The 24,132-nt window shown below is 37.4% G+C and overlaps 1 protein-coding gene and 1 non-coding gene across 2 annotated transcripts; one reads left to right on the forward strand and one right to left on the reverse strand.

The window, feature by feature from the left end:
- Positions 1 to 917: 917 nt before the first annotated feature.
- LOC112746330 (small nucleolar RNA R71) lies at positions 918 to 1,025 on the forward strand. The gene has a single exon (XR_003174221.1). It is a non-coding gene; the product is annotated as a small nucleolar RNA R71 (small nucleolar RNA).
- A 7,348-nt stretch (positions 1,026 to 8,373) lies between these two features.
- Positions 8,374 to 9,962, reverse strand: LOC112740399 (uncharacterized). Its single transcript, XM_029292581.2, has 5 exons — positions 9,717 to 9,962; positions 9,427 to 9,642; positions 9,235 to 9,324; positions 9,037 to 9,137; positions 8,374 to 8,734 (listed from the first exon to the last, which is right to left on the reverse strand). Exons 1-4 carry the CDS (start codon positions 9,876 to 9,878, stop codon positions 9,129 to 9,131), a joined length of 477 nt encoding a protein of 158 aa, XP_029148414.1. The 5' UTR covers positions 9,879 to 9,962; the 3' UTR covers positions 8,374 to 8,734; positions 9,037 to 9,128.
- Between the last annotated feature and the right edge of the window lie 14,170 nt (positions 9,963 to 24,132).

Raw genomic sequence — 24,132 nt, forward strand, 5'->3', positions numbered from 1 at the left:
GGCGTAAGAAGGTTTAATGGAATCTCTATGGTCTCTAGATGAGCCTCAGAGTCCTTTGGTTCCTCAAAGAGAAACTCCTTGTTGATCACTGGACGTCCCAGGAGGTCTTCCTCCTTGGGATTCACGTCCTCTGCTTCCTCCTTGGATTCAGCCATGATGGTTATATCAATGGCCTTGCACTCTCTTTTTGGATTTTCTTCTGTATTGCTTGGGAGAGCACTAGGAGGGGTTTTAGTGATCTTCTTACTCAGCTGGCCCACTTGTGCCTCCAAATTTCTAATGGAGGACCTTGTTTCATTCATGAAACTCAGAGTGGCCTTAGATAGATCAGAGACTAAGTTTGCTATATTAGAGGTATTTTGCTCAGAGTTCTCTGTCTGTTGCTGAGTGGATGATGGAAAAGGCTTGCTATTGCTAAACCTGTTTCTTCCACCATTATTAAAGCCTTGTTGAGGCTTTTGTTGATCCTTTCATGAGAGATTTAGATGATTTCTCTATGAGGGGTTATAGGTGTTCCCATAGGGTTCACCCATGTAATTTACCTCTGCTATTGCAGGGTTCTCAGGATCATAAGCCTCTTCTTCAGAAGATGCCTCTTGAGTACTGTTGGATGCAGCTTGCATTCCATTCAGACTCTGAGAAATCATATTGACTTGCTGAGTCAATATTTTATTCTGAGCCAATATGGCATTCAGAGTATCAATTTCAAGAACTCTCTTCTTCTGAGGCGTCCCATTACTTACAGGATTCCTCTCAGAAGTGTACATAAACTGGTTATTAGCAACCATGTCAATGAGTTCTTGAGCTTCTGCAGGCATTTTTTTTAAGTGAATGGATCCACCTGCAGAAGTATCCAATGACATCTTAGCTAATTCAGACAGACCATCATAGAATATATCCAGGATGGTCCATTCTGAAAGCATGTCAGAAGGACACTTTTTGGTCAGTTCCTTGTATCTCTCCCAAGCTTCATAGAGGGATTCACCTTCTTTCTGTCTGAAGGTTTGAACATCCACTCTAAGCTTATTCAGCTTTTGAGGAGGAAAGAACTTGGCTAAGAAAGCCTTGACCAACTTATCCCAAGAGTTCAGGCTATCCTTAGGTTAAGAGTCCAACCATATTCTTGCTCTGTCTCTTACAGCAAATGGGAAAAGCATGAGCCTATAGACTTCAGGATCTACTCCATTAGTCTTAACAGTGTCACATATCTGCAAGAATTCAGTTAAGAACTGAAAAGGATCTTCATATGGAAGTCCATGAAACTTGCAGTTTTGTTGCATCAGAGAAACTAATTGAGGTTTCAGCTCAAAGTTGTTTGCTCCAATGGTAGGGATGGAGATGCTTGTTCCATGTAAATTGGAATTAGGTGCAGTAAAGTCACCAAGCATCCTCCTTGCATTATTATTATTTTCGGCTGCCATCTCCTCTTCTTGTTCGAAAATTCCTGTAAGGTTGTCTCTGGATTGTTGTATTTTAACTTCTCTTAGTTTCCTTTTCAGAGTCTTTTCAGGTTCAGGATCTGCTTCAACAAGAATGTTCTTGTCCTTGCTCCTGCTCATATGACAAAGAAGAGAATAACAAAGAAAATATGGAATCCTCTATGTCACAGTATAGAGATTCCTTTGGGTGAGTAGAAGAAAAGAAGAATAAGAATGTAGAAGAGAAGAATTCAAACTCAGAGGAGAAGAAGGGAGGAGAATCCAAACACAAGGGTGAGGATAGGAGCGGGGATTTGAGATGAAGAGAAGTGTTAGTAAATGAATAAATAAATAGAAGGAGATGGGAGAGAGGGAATTTCGAAAAATAAATTTTGAAAAAGAGTTAATGATTTTCGAAAATTAAGATAAAATTAAAATTTAAACAATTAATTAATTAAAAAGAATTTTTTTGAAAAAGAGGGAGATATTTTCGAAAATTAGAGAGGGTTAGTTAGTTAGGTAGTTTTGAAAGAGATAAGAAACAAACAAAAAGTCAATTAGTTAGTTGAAAAAGATTTGAAATTCAATTTTGAAAAGATAAGAAGATAAGAAGTTAGAAAAGATATTTGAAAAGGATAGGATAAAAAGATATTTTTGAAAAGATATTATTGAAATTAGTTTTGAAAAAGATTTGATTTTTAAATTCATAATTAATGACTTGATTCACAAGAAATCACAAGATATGATTCTAGAACTTAAAGTTTGAATCTTTCTTAACAAGTAAGTAACAAACTTGAAATTTTTGAATCAAAACATTACTTGTTGATGATATTTTCGAAAATATGATATAAAATTAAGAAAAATATTTTTGAAAAATATTTTTAGAATTTTCGAAAAATAAGAAAAATGAAAAAGATTTGATTTTTGAAAATGATTTTGAAAAAGATAAGATTTTTAAATTGAAAATTTGATTTGACTCATAAGAAACAACTGAATTTTAAAAAATTTTTGAAAAAGTCAATCCAAATTTTCGAAATTTATGAGAGAAAAAAAAGGAAAGATTTATTTTTTTAAAATTTTTAATGAAGAAAGAGAAAAGCATGAAAAAGACTCAATGCATGAGAATTTTTAGATCTAAACAATGAATGCATGCAAGAACACTATGAATGTCAAGATGAATACCAAGAACACTTTGAAGATCAAGATGAACATCAAGACTTATTTTTGAAAATTTTTCAAGAAAGTAAAATATGCAAGACACCAAACTTAGAAATTTTTCATGTATAGAGACTATGAATGCAAGAATGCATATGAAAAACAAGAAAAGATACAAAACACGAAAATATGAAGATCAAACAAGAAGACTGGCCAAGAACAACTTGAAGATCATGAAGAACACTATGAATGCATGAATTTTTGAAAAATGCATAAATTTTTAGAAAAAAGGCAATTGACACCAAACTTAAAAATTGACTCAAGACTCAAACAAGAAACACAAAATATTTTTTATTTTTATGATTTTATAAATTTTTTTTTGGATTTTCTTTTAAATTTTTTTCGAAAAACATATAGGAAAAAGAAAATAAGAAATTCAAAATTTTTAATAAGAATTCAAGGAATCTTTCAATGTTAGCCTAAAGCTCCAATCCAAGGGTTGGGCATGGCTTAATAGCCAGCCAGCTTTAGGATATAAATCAGTCATACAATAACAAATTTTATTAGCAACAACTAGCTTGCTCTTGTAATGATGACTTGGAAGCCTCACTCTAAATGAATTTAGACATGGCTTTACAGCCAGCCAGGCTTCAACATGCTTCATGAAACTCTAGAATTCATTCTTAAAAATTCTGAAATAATTTTCAAAAATAGATGAGAAATTTTTGAAAGAATTTTGAAAAATGTTTGAAAATAAAACAAAAAGAAAATTACCTAATCTGAGCAACAAGATGGACCGTCAGTTGTCCAAACTCGAACAATCCCCGGCAACGGCGCCAAAAACTTGGTATGCGAAATTGTTACTCTGAGGTTGTAAAATTTGTTGTTCGTTCTCTCCCTAGCAATGGCGCCAATAACTGGTGCACAATACCATGGTCCAAACATAACTTTACAACTTCGCACAACTAACCAGCAAGTGCACTAGGTCGTCTAAGTAATAAAACCTTACGTGAGTAAGGGTCGATCCCACGGAGATTGTTGGTATGAAGCAAGCTATGGTCATCTAGTTAATCTCAGTCAGGCGGATATCAAATGGTTATGGAGTTTTCAAATAATAATAATAAATAAACAGAAAATAAAGATAGAAATACTTATGTAATTCATTGGTGAGAATTTCAGATAAGCGTATAGAGATGCTTTCGTTCCTCTGAATCTCTGCTTTCCCGCTGTCTTCATCCAATCAGTCTTACTCCTTTCCATGGCAAGCTTTCTATAAGGGCATCACCATTGTAAATGGCTACATCCCATCCTCTCTGTGAAAATGGTCCAAATGCTCTGTCACGGCATGGCTAATCATCTGGAGGTTCTCGATCATACTGGAATAGGATTTACTATCCTTTTGCGTCTGTCACTATGCCCAGCACTCGCGAGTTTGAAGTTCGTCATAGCCATCCCTTCCCAGATCCTACTCAGAATATCATAGACAAGGTTTAGACTTTCTGGATCTCAGGAATGGCCATCCATGGGTTCTAGCTTATACCACAAAGATACTAATAACTCGGACTCGGTCCCCTGTATTAGATATCTAAGAGATACTCATTCTAGCTTAGTTGCATGTAGAACGGAAGTGTTTGTCAGGCACGCGTTCATAAGTGAGAATGATGATGAGCGTCACATAATCATCACATTAATAATGTTCTTGGGTGTGAATGGATATCTTAGAAGCGGAATAAGTTGAATTGAATAGAAAATAGTTGTACTTTGCATTAAATCATGAGGAACAGCAGAGCTCCACACCTTAATCTATGGAGTGCAGAAACTCTACCGTTTGAAAATACATAAGTGATAATGGTCCAGGCATGGCCAAATGGCCAGCCCCCATGAAAGTCTAAGATAGCATAAAACTGATCAAAGGTCTCTAATACAATAGTAAAAAGTCCTATTTATACTAAACTAGTTACTAGGGTTTACAGAAGTAAGTAATTGATGCATAAATCCACTTCCAGGGCCCACTTGGTGTGTGCTTGGGCTGAGCTTGAAGTTTACACGTGGAGAGGTCATTCTTGGAGTTGAACGACAGTTTGTAACGTGTTTCTGGCGTTCAACTCTGGTTTGTAACGTGTTTCTGGCGTTTAACTCCAGACTGCAGCGTAGAACTGGCGTTCAATGCCCTTTTGCGTCATCTAAACTCGGCCAAAGTATGAACTATTATATATTGCTGGAAAGCCCTGGATATCTACTTTCTAACGCAATTTGAAGCGCGCCATTTTGAGTTTTGTAGCTCTAGAAAATCCAGTTTGAGTGCAGGGAGGTCAGAATCCAACAGCATCAGCAGTCCTTCTTCTACCTCTGAATCTGATTTTTGCTCAAGTCCCTCAATTTCAGCCAGAAAATACCTGAAATCACAGAAAAATACACAAACTCATAGTAAAGTCCAGAAATGTGAATTTAACATAAAAACTAATGAAAACATCCCTAAAAGTAACTAGATCCTACTAAAAACATACTAAAATCAATGCCAAAAAGCGTATAAATTATCCGCTCATCACATATATATAGGATTGCATTGCATTGCATGAGTTTCTGCATGTTCATACTTGTTTACTTTATCTCCTTCAATTAAGCATGAGGACATGCTAATGTTTAAGTGTGGGGAGGTTGATAAATCACTATTTTATGGTTTATATTGTGTTTAATTGTGTGGTTTTATCATGATCCTTACCCACTTATTCATTAAAATAGCATGCATTTATATTTCCTTCCTGAAATTATTACATGATTAAAAACTGCTTCCTAGAGACTTTTAATTATGCATTTTAATTCTCCTTTATTCCATTCGATGCCATGATCTGTGTGTTAAGCGTTTCAGGCTTTATAGGGCGTGAATGAGTTGGAGATTGGAAAGGAAGCTAGCCAAAAAATGGAAGGAACACAAGAAATTGAGGAGATAACCAGCGAGAAGTGACGCGGCCGCATGGCTCATGCGACCGCGCGAAAGAGGAGAAATCGCAGTGATGTGGCCGCATGGCTCACGCGACCACGCAGACTGAAAAAGCACGAGCGACGCGGAGGCGTGGACGACGCGAACGCGTGGCGAGGTAAAGCGCGAATGACGCGTCCGCATGGATGACGCGATCGCGTGGCATGCCCGATCTGCATAATTTGCAGAATCGCTGAGGGCGATTTTGGACCCTATTTTGACCCAATTTTCGGCCCAGAACAGCAGATTAGAGCCAGAGAACATGCAGAAACCAAGGACAACATTCATTCTACACAGTTTTTAGTTTTTAGATCTAGTTTTTTACTCCTCCTCTAGGTTTTCTCTCTACACATTCATAGTTCTTAGGATTTTAGTTTTTCTTATTTTTTTTGGCATTGGAACACTGAGAAGAGTTATTACCTCATCAAGACTTCGTCATTCTAGTTTGTTTTCTTTACTTGGTTACTTTTCCATGTTCTTTGCTCTGTTAATTTTACCATTGGAATATTCTTAGGATTATTTAATACAAGGATCACTTTTATTTTTAATTGACTATTTTAATTTTTATTTACAATGTCTTTCTTTAATTCCTTTTCATATGCTATGAATTTTACCTTTACAATGAGTGAGTAGTTCCCTAACTTGATGGGGAATTGATTGAAAGGAACCTTTGAGTTGGAAGGCTTGAAAGAAAAATTGTAATTGGGTTTATGGTTGGATTGCCTCCTAATCACTAACACCAATCCCTTTTAATTAAGTGGATTGCAACTTGTGAACGGACGTAGCATTCCAACTTGTTTGACTTTCCTTCACCTAGTGAAGGATAACTAAACAGGATAACCTTTAATTTTCAATTAATCCTGAGAGCATTCCAACAATAATAGGGATTCCAACTAATCAATTCCCAGTCAAGGCTTTTATTTACATTATTCAAATTCATCAATTTAAATTCCTGTTTGCCCAATTCAAATCTTTTTGAAAACCTCTGATTAATAGAATAGCACACTTTTCTGCAACTCGTTGGGAGACGACTTGGGATTCATACTCCCAGTATTTTAATTTCCATTTTCTGTGACACCTTTCTAAATTGATAGGCAGATTTCTGGCAAATTAAGAACTATACTTGCAACGTATATATTTTAACAATTTTTAATTTGCTAATTTCTGCTCGCATCAGGGCAGCAGCCTATCTACTTTGTCAACAAAGCCCTACAAGGGGCAGAGCTGAATTATCAAAAGATAGAGAAGTTCGCATATGCCCTTATCCTCACTTCTTGAAGGCTTCGACCTTATTTTCAAGCCTATACTATAAAGATCCGTAGAAACCAACCAATGAAACATATCTTGCAAAAGACGGATCTGGTAGGGTGGATGTTGTAATGGGTTGTAGAACTGTCTGAGTTCGACTTAAAGTATGAAACCTAGATAGCCAGCAAGTCCCAGTATCTCACCGATTTTGTTGCTGAATATACGGAAACTCAGGGAAGCCCAACTACATGGAGCCTATATGTAGACGGGTCATCAAATAAAGCTGGTACTGGGGCAGTAGTTATCCTGGAAAACGACCAAGGAACTCGGATAGAACTCTCATTAAGGCTCGAGTTCCAAGCTTCTAATAACCAAGTAGAATATGAAGTCTTACTTGCTAGCTTAAAGCTGGCCAAAGAAGTGGGGGTAGAAAAGCTGATAGTGTTTAGTGACTCTCAAGTGGTAACTTCACAAATCAATGGTACCTATCAAGCCAAAGACCGCACCATGAAGGAGTAGTCTGGCATATAACTCAAGAAACAAATGCCCGAGCTGATGCCGTCTCCAAACTAGCCAGCACCAAGTCAGGGGACCATAATAAAAGTCTCACTCAGGAAACTCTACGTGCACCGTCAGTATTAAAGGTAGACGACAACTCGAATATAATGACAATATCCAATCAAAATTTAGGATCGATGAACCACATAGTCAACTATCTTAAATTTGATGTCTTCCTTGAGAATGAAAAAGAGTCCCAAAGAATTACAAAGGAAGCACAAAACAACACGCTGGTCCACAATATTCTATACAAAAGAGGAATATCCATGCCCCCACCACAAGGGGGCGGAGAATATCGGCGGCTTTTTTTTATGATTAGCGATGGTTTTAAACCGCAGCAAAACTAAAGACCGGCGGCTTATTGGACCGCCATAGTTTTGGGCGCGGGCATTAGGTTTGACGGCGGTTTCCAGAAACCGCTGGTATAACCGCCGCTAAATAGGTATTTTGCGGCAATCGTACAGAAAACTGCCACCAAATGCGGGCGACACAATTTTCAGAATATTTACTGACATTTCTAAAACTGCCACTATTCACCTAGGCATTTTCAAGCTGACACATAATTTGCGGCGGTTTTAAAATCGCCGCAAATCTAAACTAACGTTTCGGACACAGTTACCGGCGGTTCCTAACCGCCGCAATATCAAACAGATTTTTAAATTTTGAGACACTTTGCGGCGGTTTAAGACCGCCGCTAAATTATGAAAAATTATAAAAAAAGGAAATTTGGGTTTTCTTAAAAAATCATATAATATTTTTAAATTATTATAGAACTATTTATTTTTTTTTATATTTTTTTATTATTTTAAGAGTTAATATTTTCAACCTTAGAATCTAAACTTGTAGCAAGAAAAAAAAATATCTACAAAACAAAATAATATATTCATGAAAATACGAAGAAAACAAATCTCTTGCAAAGAGTTGCAAAGTCTAATTTAAAAAAATGTTTGCTTCTATCCAAACTATCTCCAATCCTATTCTACTATTTTTCACTCTATCATTCTACAAAACTCATCCCTGTAGTGATGTCTGGTGGTAGCTCCTTACCCTGCCATTGAAATAGAAAAATCAGAGCACTCTCCATCGGCTTCATCTTTTTCTTCCCTGCTGCTGCCTCATCCTCCATCGCCTTCTTCTTCAACTTTTCGCCTTCCAGCTCTTCCTGCAGTTCAATAAGCTTCCTCTGCATCTCCTCTAATTGGACTCCGGTGCCCGGTGTATGTGAATTCGGACCAAAGAGTTGACTAGGAGTCAGTCTGAAACCCACACCACGTACTCTACTTGGTTTCTCTTTTCCGAAAATCTGAGCAATGGAACCATTTTGAGACAATACTCTAGAAGACTCATCCTGTTGCTCAATCTCCTAAAGTCTTTCCTACAGATACAAATTAGCAAATTTAATCATTTTGTTGATGAGTCCATCTCATGTCAAGAACACGCCAAACAGATTGATTAACTGTATCACTTTCATCACAGTAAAAAGACACACAAATATGAATGAAAAAATTGGTATTAAAAGGAAGCTGAATTGGAAATTGTAAAGTTCTTTTAGTCCATTTTGACTTGGGAGAGTAAACCATTCAGTAAAGAAATAAAAAACAAAATAATCGCTGAGGTAAACTATCATCCTATTTGAGATCATAATTTTATCCATCAATCATAATAAGTAGTACTTACACCAATTGCTCTTACTTCATCATTGATATAGGAGCCAACTTTTTTTTGTGCACTTTGATCCATAACTCTCCTCTTCCGACTGTCCTCCCTTGTTATTCCGACTGTAATAACAAAGTTTAAAAGAATACCGTATTCCATACAATCAAGGAAACTTAAGTCATAGAGATAGTCCATAGAGTGAATAAAAAGTTAAAGTACCTCTTCTTTTATCCGCCGTGCGAAGCTTTTTGAACAACCAGTGTGGGTATATAGTTTTGATCGATTAATCGCATTTTTCCTGCACTTCTCCTATTGGTCCATCAGAGACAATGGGAGATTAGAATCTGAGTTAAAAAGACACAATGCAACATAAAGGGTATTGTTGTGTACACCAATAATATACTATATTACCTTCGTCTCATCTTTGGCGCGATAGTCAAGGAACGATCTCCAATGCTCTCGATCAATTTTCAGTGGACGATGCTCAATATTTTGTTCAATCGTGAATATTGGCTTGTAAAAATCATTATACAACCTCAGCCTTGTTTCCTTCCAAGACCTCCCCATACTTTTCAAAATATTTTTCTTGATAGTTCCGTCACCGTCTTCATCAAAGTGGAAAATTTGCTACACAGATAATACAATTTGTCAATTATTATAAGAATAAGCACATTTAATTGAAAGGGGATATGAACTTTTACCTTGACACATTCGTTATAAACCTTGTCTTTAGTGGTAATCTTATGCAAACTTTCCCTACTAATAGAAAATTTTCCATAGTCAGATCCTAGCATATCAAGCACGCCACTCAACAGTCCAGCTTCGTTTCCGATTGCTTGCTTTGGGTTGTTGAACCTAAGCATGATCTTTCTACCATTAGGCCATTCCAGCCTCCCTCACTCTTAGTTTTGCTGGCTTGATTGTGCCGTCGAAATCTATAAGCCAGGTATAATACCTTATTTGTGTATCTATTGTGGACAGCATGCGAGAAAATTAATATATAACAGGGAGTCTAAATCATGTTGAACAAATAAAAATTATTAAATACATTACCGATGATCTCAACAAATGGGTCATCAGCTTCTTGATCAAGAGAATCTACATCATTTGCATTAGCTGCCAAGTTTACGTGGCCTGACTCTGAGTTCTGAACGCTATTTGTGCTTGTCTGTGGAGCAGGCATTGATACATTGCGCGGTAGAAGGAATGGGCGTGAAGTTGCAGGGACACTATCACCACTGTCCGGGAGAGTTTGAGACTCATCGCAGTGGGAAGCCGAAGCCGGAGGCAGAGCCATTTGAGATTGCTGACATCCTGGTCCTAATTTTGGTTTTTTCTTGTATAGACCTTTCCTAGCCATCTTAAAAGATAAACGTCACCTGTTTCCCAGAAAAAACGAAATAGAATCAAGAAGATTCAAAGCATGGTGTATTCTTTCGTAATTTATAATCTTGGAGGTATTCGACGAAGATGGCAAGAAATCAAATTCTTGAGCCCAAACAAGAAAATTGAGAAGCCTACTTAGTATAAATACAAATAAAAAAAAGAAAACTTGACATACTATTTATGTACTCATTCATCAAACTCTTTTTCTTTCTTATATATACCTTCTCTCTCAAACAAAAAAATACGTAATTATGGTGATTTAATGTGTGATTTGATGTAGTTTTGTTAGAAAAAAATCAAATAAATAATTATTAAATAGAAGAGATTAATAATAGATAAAGTTTTGAGAAAAATACTTTTATTATTGATAAATAAATAATACAAAAACTAAAAAAACGTGTGATGATAATAGAGTTAATTGTCAAAACGTTTATTAATGTCACAAAATGATGAATGAATATTTTAAACCAAAAGAAATTTAAGTATGGTAATATTCTAATTAAACACAAAGAAGATTAACTTTTTGAGTACTCTCTATATTAAATTATTTTAGTAAAGATGGTGAAAGAAGAGAAATTAATCTCCACGAGTTAAAGAAACAATTCTAATATTGTTCGACTATTCTTTTCAAGGAGTGTTCAACAAAAAAAAATGAGTACTTATAACATGTAATATTAGTTGAAAAGAAATCTAATGAGTACTTATATATAATGATTATTTCACACAATATCTTTATTTTGTTAGAGTACAATCAACGTGAAATGCAAATCATATGTGCAGACATCCAGTAATTAAATTGTTTAGTAATGTTATTAAATAAGTGGTATGTCTAATTAGTATAATACAGTTACATACAACACGTTGAGGTAAACGAGAACACTATAAAGAAGGATTGTTGCAGATAAACTAAGCATTCAATGAATACAATGCTAGCTAATAATAAAAATTAGATTTCCATGACATTGGATTCCATAGAAAATACTAACTTACATACACAAATGTCAATGTATATATAAGCATTATTGTGCACATACCTTTAGAAGAAATCAAAAGTAGTCCACTATAAAAGTCTGCAAGATATAAAACTATAAGTTTATATGATTAATGAACCACCTACAAAATTTTGAGCGAAGTCTCTAAACAAACATTAAAAACAATTATTATCTTCCATGGTCTAACAAAAAGAAATAAGTAAAAGAAAAAACCACTTGTCCCTACTTCTTCACGTATATAGCATATGCAAAAAAAATAGAAGGGGAAACCCATTCACAGTATTAACTGATAAACAATTAGACAGGTCCAAAACTTGTAATTCAAATAGTTAGCTATTGGAAATCTGAAGATATGATAAAAAAATATGAATTGACAATACATGCCTACAACAACAATATACTCCAATAAATCACATAATTCTATGGACATTGGACAGTAACCAACAAATAATATTATTTGTCTGGCATACCAAGGCCTCCACCTGTTTCACCTGGTTCCCTGTAAATGCACAGCATATTAGATTACTAGAGCATTAAGCCAGCAACAATAAGAAACGAAATAAAATACAACAAGTTTATAAAAATTCATAAGTACTTATTTTATAACAAGGGAAATTCATATTCAAAGTTACTTGCAATTGTGTACAATTCTTTCCTCAGAGATAAAAAAAAGTTTAGGGTGAAAGGAAACTCCTCTATTATTGGCATGTTTCAACAAAAAGTTGACAATAATTAGTGAGTTCTTTTTTTTTTCTTGGGGTAAAATAAATTTGAAATTTGGCATTTGAGAATGGAAATACCAACTTTTCTCCATTATTTACGGTGTTGATTGTTGCTGATCAAACCAACGACAACCATGCGGGCAGAGACAGTGAGGTGACACGCAACTTCAAGAGAGAGAGACTGCAATGCGAGTTGAGCAGTCCTCGTCGGCGAACGCAACGACAAGCCAGAGCGCGAGAGGAGAGTGCTTCTCTTAGTGGGTGGAGGCTTGGTTCAATGTATTTAGAGCTGTGAGGTAGGACTTGGTTAAATATATAAGGATGTTTAAGCATTAAGGATTTAGAAGTTGCGATTGGGGCGCGCATATTGCTTTTATAGCACAAAGGCGGTTCTTTCAAATTTTGATAAACCAAATTTTTAATTTTCTTTAATTCTGAATTAATAATAATAATAATAATAATAATAATAATAATAATAATAATAATAATAATAATAATAATAATAATAATTATGGATAGCGTACTAAAAAAAATAAGGGGTACCGGTATTGATAATATAGTAATCACAATGGCAATAATAACAAAGGGAACAATAATAAAAGTGAGTATAATAACTTTTATTATAATGAATTATCCTTTTCTAGTATCTCACCCAACCAGACGTCAATTACGGAAAAAATATACTTACCATGATTCATGTATACTTACTTAAATAAATTATTTGAAAATAAATGTGTGCTAAAAAATTAGCCAAAATTCCTAAGACATACCGGGTAAAAAAAACAAAGAATGGGGCTTTAGTGTACCTATTCATAGTTTCTTCTTTAGTATATCTTCCTTGTGAATTGAGTGTACAGTGCAACTAAAATATATATTAAGCAACTAAAGCAATCTATCGTTGTTCTCCCAACATACAGGAATGATGGGAAATACCAGCACGTTATTGGGAGGCCAATATTTAGACCAAGTCCAATGCTAGCCTTCATTTCAATTTCACTTTAAGTCCTACAAAATGCGACCTGGATATCATAAGTTCCTCCCAAGAGGATTTGTGATTCATGCCCTGTGATTCTAAATTTTACTATCCATCATTTATTTTTTAGTATTCACGAGCTCTAACACATATCAAACCAAAAAAGACTGGAATAACAGGTACGAAAAACCACAAGAAATCAAGTCCCAATGTTAAGATAGATCAGAAGTTAAAAGTGTTTTTTAACTGCAACTTTCAAAGGAGAAAATACTGTCACCTAGGTACCTAGAGATGGTTGGGAGAAGGAGAAAAAGGCCTCAAAATACGACAGGTTTCATAGAACAAAATCACAATGTGGAGTCGACTCATACTTCACATAATCCACCCTTCCAAGTTCACACTTCTATGCTGTAGCAATAAGAATCACCTACTTTATAGCCTAAGTAAAAAAAAAACTATTTAAATGTGATAAGACAGATTGAGGAAAACTACTATAAAACGATGTTCATATCATCTGTGTGATTCATTTAGCAAATGGGGCAGGTTGAACAGTCCTAAACTGAAGCACTGTCCTCAAGGATTCAAGTATTGTGTTAAACACGTAGCCAAGTGCCATGCATTCTTCTTCCCAAGAGACATTCCATTATAAGGATATTCATTCTCTTCTAGCATTTTATTGAGGTCATATGACAGCATGCCAACCTTTCGTCCAGCAGAATTAGCCTCATCAGATGTATTGAAGGAGACAACATCATCTTTTTCCATTGAATCTGGAACCACCTCCCCCGGTTCTTCAGATTCTCTTTGACACTTGTCTCGAGACATTCTTGAGAGTTGCGTCATAGCCAAACAAGCCCAGAATAGGAGGAATTAGTGTGTGAACATAATCAAATTACATAAACGTGCTAAAGGTCGAGTCTTTCTTACTTTCCGATAGTCATTCAAGGCCATGTTCTATGAGTTTGAATTCCTCCCATGCTGCAATATCCTATTCAACGACAAGAGAATTTTCATAGCGTGCCTGTATAACATACCAAAATTAATGATAATAAGAAGAAGGAAAACACACAGAGACCAATTACCAAATAAAAAGATATTACTCTTTTTTTTTGGCCCAAAGGATTAAGAAACTGCTTAGTGACAACTACATAGTTTTAGATGCCTTTAAGATACAAGAACAATGTTATACTCCAAGGCTAGATTGAATATGTAATTCTAGGCAGCTATGAAGGTCGAGTCACTGCTTGCTATGTTGAATAAACAAAAGATAAATAACAATAAACTTCAATAACGAAAAAAATGCACAACAATCAATCCACTAAAGCCCCTTAGCAAGGATATGTTGCTTATCTTTCACAATTCTTTATGATTAAAAAAGTCACCGTCAATGAAGAATGGGAAGTTTTCTTGAGCCTGGTCACAGCATGTCAATACAAGCAATTTAAATAGAGTATATTTAAAAACCCCCAGATTTGTAGAAGGTAGAGACAAGCAGGCACTTTAAAGGAGCACAGACCAACCATTTTTGAGTTCCACAAAAGGGTCTCTATTATATGCTATTAAGTTTCTTCTAGCAAACGTAAATAAAGTTTATCTTGCTCTACAAAATACAATTAAATTTTGTACCCTCAATGGTGATTCGGCTTGTTTTAGTATTATCAATATTTGTTGATCCTTTTGCACATAAACATAGATAAATGAATCTAATGTATTAATTTTACAAAACAAATAATAGAGTTTAGCTATCTAGATATAGAACTAATATAAACGTTAGATAAATACAAAAGTAAAACAAGAATATTTACCTCCACCTCGTCAAGTATTTTCTATGAGCACCATGTTTCCGTACTTGTTATAAACTCAAACCTAAATTTAGCCCGATACCTTCGGTCCCATTGAAGTAATTCCTAAGATTTTAACATAACTACCTGAAATGGGTTTCATCCATGAATATGAAAAGGATTTTGATAATTAAATTTGGCAGCAGCAAACAAACCCTCATGATTGAAGCCGGCGCATGACCAATGGCTTGATAGAGGTGACTGTGTCCAGAGAAGGCATCCTGCCATGATTGTATACGAGACTCTTTGAACCACAACTGCCTTGCAAAGGATGTTGCGTGGTCCAACGAAGAGAATGGAGATGCATCTATCATCTTCTCTATGAACCAACGGCTTCTGCAAATGAGAAAGAAGTCTCGGCTCTCCAATTTCCTTGATAGGCCATGGAAATAGAAAGAATGCACAAGGAAAACTTAAAAATGTGATATAAGAAGTCTTGAAGGAGAGGTAAGCATTGTAAAAACCAGTTAAATAAAAGAGCTTTATTTGAGAGGATAAGTTTTAAAAAATCTAGTTTGGAAACTCAATCAATTCAACCTATTATCTAATGATATGACTAAAATACAATCCACTATCTATCATAGGTGAATCATGACAGTAGTATATATCCAGAACTGCCATGAATATGAGCTACATGCATGATGGAGAAATGTATTTTAGGAATCGGTGGCCTCATCACAATCTTCAACCTTTTCATTAGTGGATTCCTCTAAATCTCTGTCTCTTGTCAACCGCAGGCCTTCGACATCAAATTCAGGCAATCTAGTCATACAAGACTGCGGATGAAGGTCGACCTCACAATGTTTATAATCTTCTCCCATGTCAAACAAATCTCTTGGCTTCACATGGACTACTACACTCCATTCATTGTCCACCTCATCCTCTATGTAGAACACAAGACGCGCCTCAGATGCTAGGATGTACGGCTCATCATCTTCTCGACAGTTGCAAAATTGACACAGGTGTGGCCCAAAACGTCTTGCCGTATGCCTCTGCCTGATGTGGTGTCTGCCCAAAGACACTTGAATAATACTACAGTGAATTGACCACTGTAATTTAGCTTGATGATGTCTACTAATCTCCCGTAATACGAGACACCGCCAATAGCAACATTGGCATCCTGTTTACTTGCATAACTTCTAGTATCCGAAGTGACATAAACCCCGCTATTCTGTGTTTTTATCCCTTCCTCCCTAGACATGGTTCTAAATTTAAATCCATTTACATTGTAATCCTGAAAGTGTCTGGCCTGAGCAAGGAGACTGCAGGCGAGCCACTGCAACTCGTTCGAATGATTGGTGCTTCCAAATGGGACCTGGCTTTAAACCATTAGAGGTAGGCAAGCATCAAAGGGTAGTAGGATCCTAAGATATTAAGGATTACCTCATGCTGGAACCAGTTAGGAAATTTTCTGTGCACAACACTATCTATGTGAGACTGAGACCTTGTTTTATTTCACAGTTTTCTCTTTGTGATGGCTCTGTACTCACTATGCATACAAAAAGTTTGTTCAAGTTCAATACTATCTTAAACATATTGGTCACTGTATAATTTTAGAACTCAGTTTTTATACTTACTCCAAGAATTTCTCTACGACAATGCAATTGACCAGTACATGACGATGTGCTTGAAGCTTTTCGGTTGCTGTTAGAGTAAAAAATGAAGCTGCCCTGACCGCCTTTCCAACCTTTGGGAACATGCTGGCAATCTCGCTCGACGGAGCATCGCTCGGCCGGTCATCAATGCGCATCGTTCGGTTGATCTTAGTCTCGACATTATCTAGGTATCTTGAACAGAATGTGAAAATCTCCTTGGATAAGTAGCCCTCTACAATCGATCCTTCCGGTTGTGCCCTGTTACGCACGTGTTGCTTAAGATGACATAGGTACCTTCGAGAACGTAACATATAAATTACTAGATGACAGCTATCCAAATAAAACAGGTCGAGAAAGCTTAAGTAGATCTTTACCTCTCATTTGGGTACATCCACCAGTAATGCACTGGGCCACCGAGACGTACCTCTTCGACCAAATGCACCGTTAGATGAACCATGGGTGTGAAGAAGGAAGGTGGAAATATCATCTCCATGTGGCACAAAGTATGGACTACACGATCCTGAAGGAGAGGAAGTTATTGAGGATCTATGGATTTACTGCATATTAGTCAAAAAAGGCTGATAACTCAGCCAAGACGACAGACACTGGGGTGGGCAATACGTGTTTTGAAGTAATTGGCAATAGATATTCTATTAGAATATGGCAGTCATGACTCTTCAAGTCGAATAACTTGCGCTGTTTTAGATCAACAGAGCGAGAGATATTGCTAGAGTACCCGTCTGGAAAGACCACATTCTTAATGGTCCTAAGGAAGACATTCTTCTGTTGATTCGACATGGTAAAGACTGCAGCGGGATACTTTCCACCTTCAAGTGGCCACATATCATGCCCGATTCCCATCAACTGGAGATCTTTTCGAGCTTTTAGGTGGTCTTTGGATTTACCGCTCTCGTTCAACAGGGTGAAGACAATATTGTCGCATACATTCTTTTCTATGTGCATCACGTCAAGGTTGTGATGTAATTCGTTGTTCTCCCAGTATGGCAGATCAAAGAATACCCTCCTCTTTTTCCAGGGAGAATCGTTTTGCACCATAGTCTACTGTCCGTGCCTTCTTTTACCGCCCACCACTTGCACCTTGCCCTGTGAGACGGGCACACCCTCCAATTGTCTCAAGACATCCCTGCCAGTCAATTTGGTAGGTGGGGATCTATCCTCTACCTTGCCATCAAATCTACCCCGGTCCTGTCTATATCTGTGATCGCCATTCAAGAAGCGATGATGACCCATATAACACCATTTTTGACTGAAGGTGAGTCGCCTAATCTCGGCGTCCAAATTGCACGTGGGGCAAGCTCTCCCGCCGTACGTATTCCAACCAGATAAATTGCCCAAGCCAGGAAAATCGCTGATAGTCCACATCAATGCAGCATGCATCTTGAATATTTTCTTCTCACTAGCGTCATACATATCAACACCAGCCCACACTGCTTCAAGTCATTGATCAGGGGCTGTAGGTAGACATCTATGTCATTGCCAGGCATTTTAGGACCAGGAATAATCATAGAGAGAATAAAGTTGGTTTGTTTCATGCAAATTCATGGGGGTAAGTTGTACAGAATAAGAATCACTGTCCATATTGAGTATTTTAAACTGAGGTTTCCATAAGGATTGAAGCCATCACTGGCCAGGGCCAAGCGAACATTGCGTGGATCGCCAGAAAAGTCAGTATTTCTCCTATCAAATGCTTTCCAACCTCGCCACCCCTGGGATGCCTCAAGGAACCGTCAGAGTTGGTTCTTCTCTTGGGCCAGAACATGTCCACGGATGTCTTACTGCACATGAATAATCGCTGCAACCGTGGAATCAGAGGAAAATAACGAAGAAATTTCGCCGCCTGAGGTTTCCTATTCTTCTTGACAATGGCGTTGATCCTTAATAAAGAATTCTTCCTAGTCTTTTTCTTCCACCTGGATGCTCCACACCATTTGCATCTAGACAGGTTTTGGTCAAAACCCTGGTATAGTATGCAGTCATTTGGACATGCATCTATCTTCTTGTACTCAATACCAAGCTTCCTTATGATCCTCTTGGCATCGTGCAAGGTCTTCGGAATTCGAGCATGCTCAAAGCCATCCCCCAATAGCTCTAGAATCAATCCGAAAGCCTTGTTGCTCACTCTACACATGAACTTTACATCGTGCAAGGTCTTCGGAATTCATGCATGCTCAAAGGCATCCCCCAATAGCTCTAGAATCAATCTGAAAGCCTTGTTGCTCACTCTGCACATGCACTTTATATGGTACAGCCTCACCAAGAAAGAGAGCTTCGAGAATCTTGAGGATCCCGGATATAATCCCTAGTCGCCGTCCTCAAGCAAGTCGTGAAAGGCACGAGCCTCGCGGCTAGGTTCATCAGATAAGTACGGTAACCCCTCCGCAACGTCTCCAACATGCCCATTCATCGAGTTTTCATCATCACTCTGCCGTCCCGGCAAGTTAAATGCGTCGTGGACAATGTCACGCATTTGATCTCCTGAATTTACAGTGGGTTCTAGTTCTTCCCTACCGCTAGATCTCTCATCTATGATCCTCTCACCGTGATGTAACCAAAAGGTATAGTTAGGGGGAAAGGGTTTCATCAGAAGATGATCGTAGCCATTGATGAGCGGATAATTTATACGCTTTTTGGCATTGTTTTTACATAGTTTTTAGTATATTTTTATTAGTTTTTAAATAAAAATCACATTTTTGGACTTTACTATGAGTTTGTGTGTTTTTCTGTGATTTCAGGTAATTTCTGGCTGAAATTGAGGACCTGAGCAAAATTCTGATTCAGAGGCTGAAAAAGGACTGCAGATGCTGTTGGATTCTGACCTCCCTGCACTCAAAGTGGATTTTCTGAAGCTACAGAAACCCAAATGGCGTGCTCTCAATTGCGTTGGAAAGTAGACATCCAAGGATTTCCAGAAATATATAATAGTCTATACTTTGCCAAAGTTTAGATGACGCAAACAGGCATTCAACGCCAGTTCCATGTTACATTCTGGCGTTAAACGCCAGAAACAGGTTACAAGTTGGAGTTAAACGCCCAAAACAGGCTACAACCTGGCGTTTAACTCCAGAAACAGCCTAGGCATGTGTAAAGCTCAAGTCTCAGCCCCAGCACACACCAAGTGGGCCCCGGAAGTGGATTTCTGCACTATCTGTCGTAGTTTACTCATTTTCTGTAAACCTAGGTTACTAGTTTAGTATTTAAACAAATTTTAGAGATTTATTTTGCACCTCATGACATTTTCACGTTTTACATTGTATCTCTACGGCATGAGTCTCTGATGAGATATTTTGGTGGAAAAATGAATTTCTCCCAAAACACACAAATCTAACCGGCAAGTGCACCGGGTCGCATCAAGTAATAATAACTCACGGGAGTGAGGTCGATCCCACAGGGATTGAAGGATTGAGCAATTTTTAGTTTAGTGGTTGATTTAGTCAAGCGAATCAAGATTTGGTTGAGTGATTTGTGATTTGCATAAATTAAATTGCATGGAAAGTAAAGGGAATGGGTAAATTGCATGAAGTTAAAGAGAACATGAAATTAAATTGCTGAATCTTAAAGAACAAGAAATGTAAATGGCTCGAAATGTAAAGGGGATTGGGAGTTGGATTTGCAGAAATTAAACAAAGAAAAGTAACTTGCATCAAACAAAAGAGTAAAAGAGGGTTTGGGTTGAATCGGATCTTGAAGCAGTAAAGTAAATGAACATTAAAAGCAAGAAACAAAATGTAAATTGGGAATTCAGATCTCAGGACCCAGAGACTAGAAAACCAGGTCTAGATCTCACTACCTTCCTTGATCCAACAAGAACAATTGCAAGGGAAAAGTAAATTGCAAAGAAAGTAGATGAAGAGCAATTAACAGAAATTAAATTCAATCAAGTAGTAAATAAAGAGAGAGATCCAAGGATGAGATTGAAACAGAATTTCTTCAATTCTCCAACCCAAGATCCAAGACAATTGTAATTGAAATTGAAAGCAATAAAACTAAGAGGAAGAGAAGTGAATTCTCTTTCCCCAAGACTAAGAAATTAAAGATCACTCAATATCCAAAGCTCTCCGAAAACTATTATGAAAATTCAAAAGGAAAGCTCCAAGCAAAACCGAAAAGAAAAGCTATTCTAAAAAACTAAAAGGGGAGCTCCTCGAAGAACTTGAATTCTATCCTATTTATACACTTTCTTCAAATGATCTTCAAGCCTTGAGTTGGGCCTTTGCTCTTGGTGGAATTGGGTTGAAAGAGGCCTTGGTTGATTGCTCTTGGAGTTTGGAGAAGAACCAAAGTGAACCAAATGAACCGGGTTGGAGTTTTGCAAAAGTTGGACCAAAAGTTGGAGCAAAAGTTAGGGTCTAACTTTTGGTCCAACTTTTCATATCAGCTCCCATATCTTGCTGATACTCACGTTGGTGCAAAAGTTAGGGGTCTAACTTTTGCACCAACGTTAGCCTTCCTTGGTGCACTTGTGGCGCCAACGTTAGCCCAAAAGTTAGGGGCTAACGTTGGCGCAAACTTTTGCTCCTCCCCTTGTAGTTTTCATGTGCCAACGTTAGCCTCAAAGTTAGGGGCTAACGTTGGCGCAAACTTTTGGTGCCCAGGGGTGATTTTCATGTGCCAACGTTAGCCTCAAAGTTAGGGGCTAACGTTGGCGCAAACTTTTGGTTCCCAGGGATTGATTTTCAAGTTCCAATGTTAGCCCAAAAGTTAGGGGCTAACGTTGGGGCTAACTTTTCACCCAAAAGTTTGTGCAAAAGTTTGAGGCTAACTTTAGGTCCAGCTTTTTGCTTCCTGGTTCAATTTCACTTATTCCATTGTCTTCTCTTTACTCCTAGCTATTCCTTCTTGCTTCAACCTTTCTCCAAGCTTTCTTCACCTATCATTAATCAACCAAACACATCAAAGCTATGCTTAAAATCATGAGATATTCATTCTTTCATAATATGTGACAATTATAGTATAAAATCTCATGAAATAGCATGAATTCATACATGGTTGATTCAATCAAAGGAAGCATGAAAATCTACCCATATTAGCTTACTTGTAGCTCAAGAAAGTGCACAATTTAAGTGAAAACTAAAGAAAAGGGCTAGTGAAACTAGGCTAAGATGACTTGTCATCACAACACCAAACTTAAAGCTTGCTTGTCCCCAAGCAAGAAAAGATTTATTGAGAAGAAAGAATGAAATGGAAGAGGATGTTCATGCTAGCAGAGTATTATTGATAGTTCATGGGATTTTGTGTGGATATGTGAATACTCACTTCTTATTGACTCCTAGGCCTAGAAAGTCTCCTTCAAGCTTCAAGTAACAGACTGCTATGACCTCTCATTATTCCTTTATCCTTGGCTATTACTTTGTTTATAAGCTTTATTTGAGTGTCATGTGTAGCAAGTTCATTTCCTTTTCTTTATACTTGACACATTATTCACCATAGACACTTGGCTCACATTCCTTCTTAGAACATTGATGCCCAGCACCTCTTTGGGCTACTAAGTGCCTTGTAGTTAGGTTGCTCTTGATAGTGGACTTTCAGCTGATGATCCCGGGTTAGTTAACCCAAGTCATCAAGTGTTGATGCACTCCAAAGAGCTTAATAATCCAAGCAGATCCTAATACAAAGACACCACAGGCATATATTCTAAAGTTCAAGCTATTGGTGTCCAGCTTTGTTTCTTTTTGTTTCCTTTTGTTCTGCCACTTTTTGGCTATCTCTTTTCTTTCTTTCTTTTTGTTTTTCTTCTTAACCAAGGATTTTTTTATTTAATTGAGATTCATAGACAGTGGGCCACTCTTTACTTAGAAGGAGATATCCTGGCTCTTTATTCACTAAAAGTGAGCTATCATTCAATCACACACATACCACCACTTACTTTTATTCTACTTCTATCTAACAGAGACTATCTTGCTTCACATTCAAACATTTCTTTTATTGAACTTAAAGATGCAGGGGACAAAACATGCTTCTTGTCAAGTGAAAGTAAACACACAAGCACACACATAAACTAGCCTACTTATTTTAAAAGAAACAAACATAATGCAAAGACTATTAATTAAAAAGAACCACTTAAAGATGCAAAGACAACTTAGAACAGATAGGATGCATGTTTTTTTCTTTGTAGTGATGAACAAGGAGCAAGTCCACCTTTCATTTGTCATGCTTTTTCTTTCTCCTTTCATACACTTGGTTGCTAGTGTTTCCATTATCCGTGTTTGTTGTCTGTTGGCCTCGCCAGAATCCAGCCTTATTCATAGCCTCCTCTACTCTATCTTCAAGTCTCATAGCATTGCTTACCTCTACCTCACTTCTCTTTTTGAAGAATTCATCAAAAGTTGGGAAAGCCGGATCCATGTTGTGCAAATGTTCTCCAATATAGTTCAGTTTGATTTGGCTATTGATGTTGTAATCGGCTTGTACTTCATACCTTGCATCTTGGAGTGTTGTGAACTCTTTGAGGGCTCTCAAATTTTCAGCTTGCATTTGTTCCAACTTTCCAAAAGATTCATGAGATTGAAAAGCATGTTCTTCTTGTATCACAAGGAATCTTGACTCGAATTCACTTTGTTTATTCATTATTCTTAGCTCCCTTTCTTCTTGTGCTTGTTGGTTTTTCATGTATAGTGAATGGTATTCCTCTTGCCTTTCTTGAATTCTCATGTACTGTTGTGACAATCTTTCTATTGCTTCTTGCATTTGAGTCATATCCATATTGCCATGTGGGAAAAAGTGCGGCTGTTCCTCCTCCTCTTGTGGCTCTTCTTCTATGTGTGGCTCATCTTCTTCCATTGGTTCTTCTCTTTCCCTTCTTCCATGTGGTCTTCGGCCTTGATGTGCTTCAAGGGGCATCATCATTCGTTCAATGGTTATGGGCATGCCTTGGCTTAACCACATTGGATTCTCCTCTTCCATTGGAACTTTAGCCTTTGCACACAACCTCCAAATGGTACTCGGATAGTACAACCAAGATCCGGCCGAATTCTTCTCAGCCAGCTTTTGAATGTCTTTTACAAGGATTTCATGAACTCTTATCTCTCCTCCCACAATGATGCAATGCAACATCACGGCTCTCTCCCTGTTAACTTCTGAGGTGTTCACTGTGCCCAGAATTGATCTTTTCATCAGCTCATACCATCCTTTTGCTTCCGGGGTGACGTTACATCTCTTCAGAAACTTATATTTGTTCTTCTCATCTCCTTCCCACTCTGAGTTCTCCATACAAATGTCTCTCGCAATCTCATCATAATCCTGATCCTCATTTAATCTTTGTTGGTATCCTGGTTCACTAAAGCGGACTGACTTTAGTTTCAAGACTTTCTTGATTGCATCCGGGCTAAAATCTACTTCCACCCCCCGCACATAGCTCTTGTATGTTGGGGGCTCACGCATGTCAAGCCTTGAGACATTTGCATAGAACTCTCTTATGATATTGGCATTGATTCGGGTGGCTGGTGATGCAAGTTCCTCCCACCTCCTCTTTCGAATTTTGTCCTTCATTTCTTGGCATCCATCATCCGGCAACAAGAGTGGAATTTCAGGATAGATCATTTTCTCGTTCATCCATTCAATTTGCATTTGATGGTACCGAGACTTGAATCT

The sequence above is a fragment of the Arachis hypogaea genome, chromosome 14 (assembly GCF_003086295.3).
Source record: "Arachis hypogaea cultivar Tifrunner chromosome 14, arahy.Tifrunner.gnm2.J5K5, whole genome shotgun sequence".
Lineage (NCBI taxonomy): Eukaryota > Viridiplantae > Streptophyta > Magnoliopsida > Fabales > Fabaceae > Arachis > Arachis hypogaea.

Bases quoted from the DNA above. Each gene is read 5' to 3' on its own strand.
- LOC112740399 (XM_029292581.2), bottom strand. From the start codon at position 9,878: ATGCTTAGGTTCAACAACCCAAAGCAAGCAATCGGAAACGAAGCTGGA. The intron at 9,643-9,716 runs GTAAAAGTTCAT...TTATCTGTGTAG, and splicing joins TTTATAACGAATGTGTCAAG to CAAATTTTCCACTTTGATGA. The intron at 9,325-9,426 runs GTAATATAGTAT...ATGGACCAATAG, and splicing joins GCGCCAAAGATGAGACGAAG to GAGAAGTGCAGGAAAAATGC.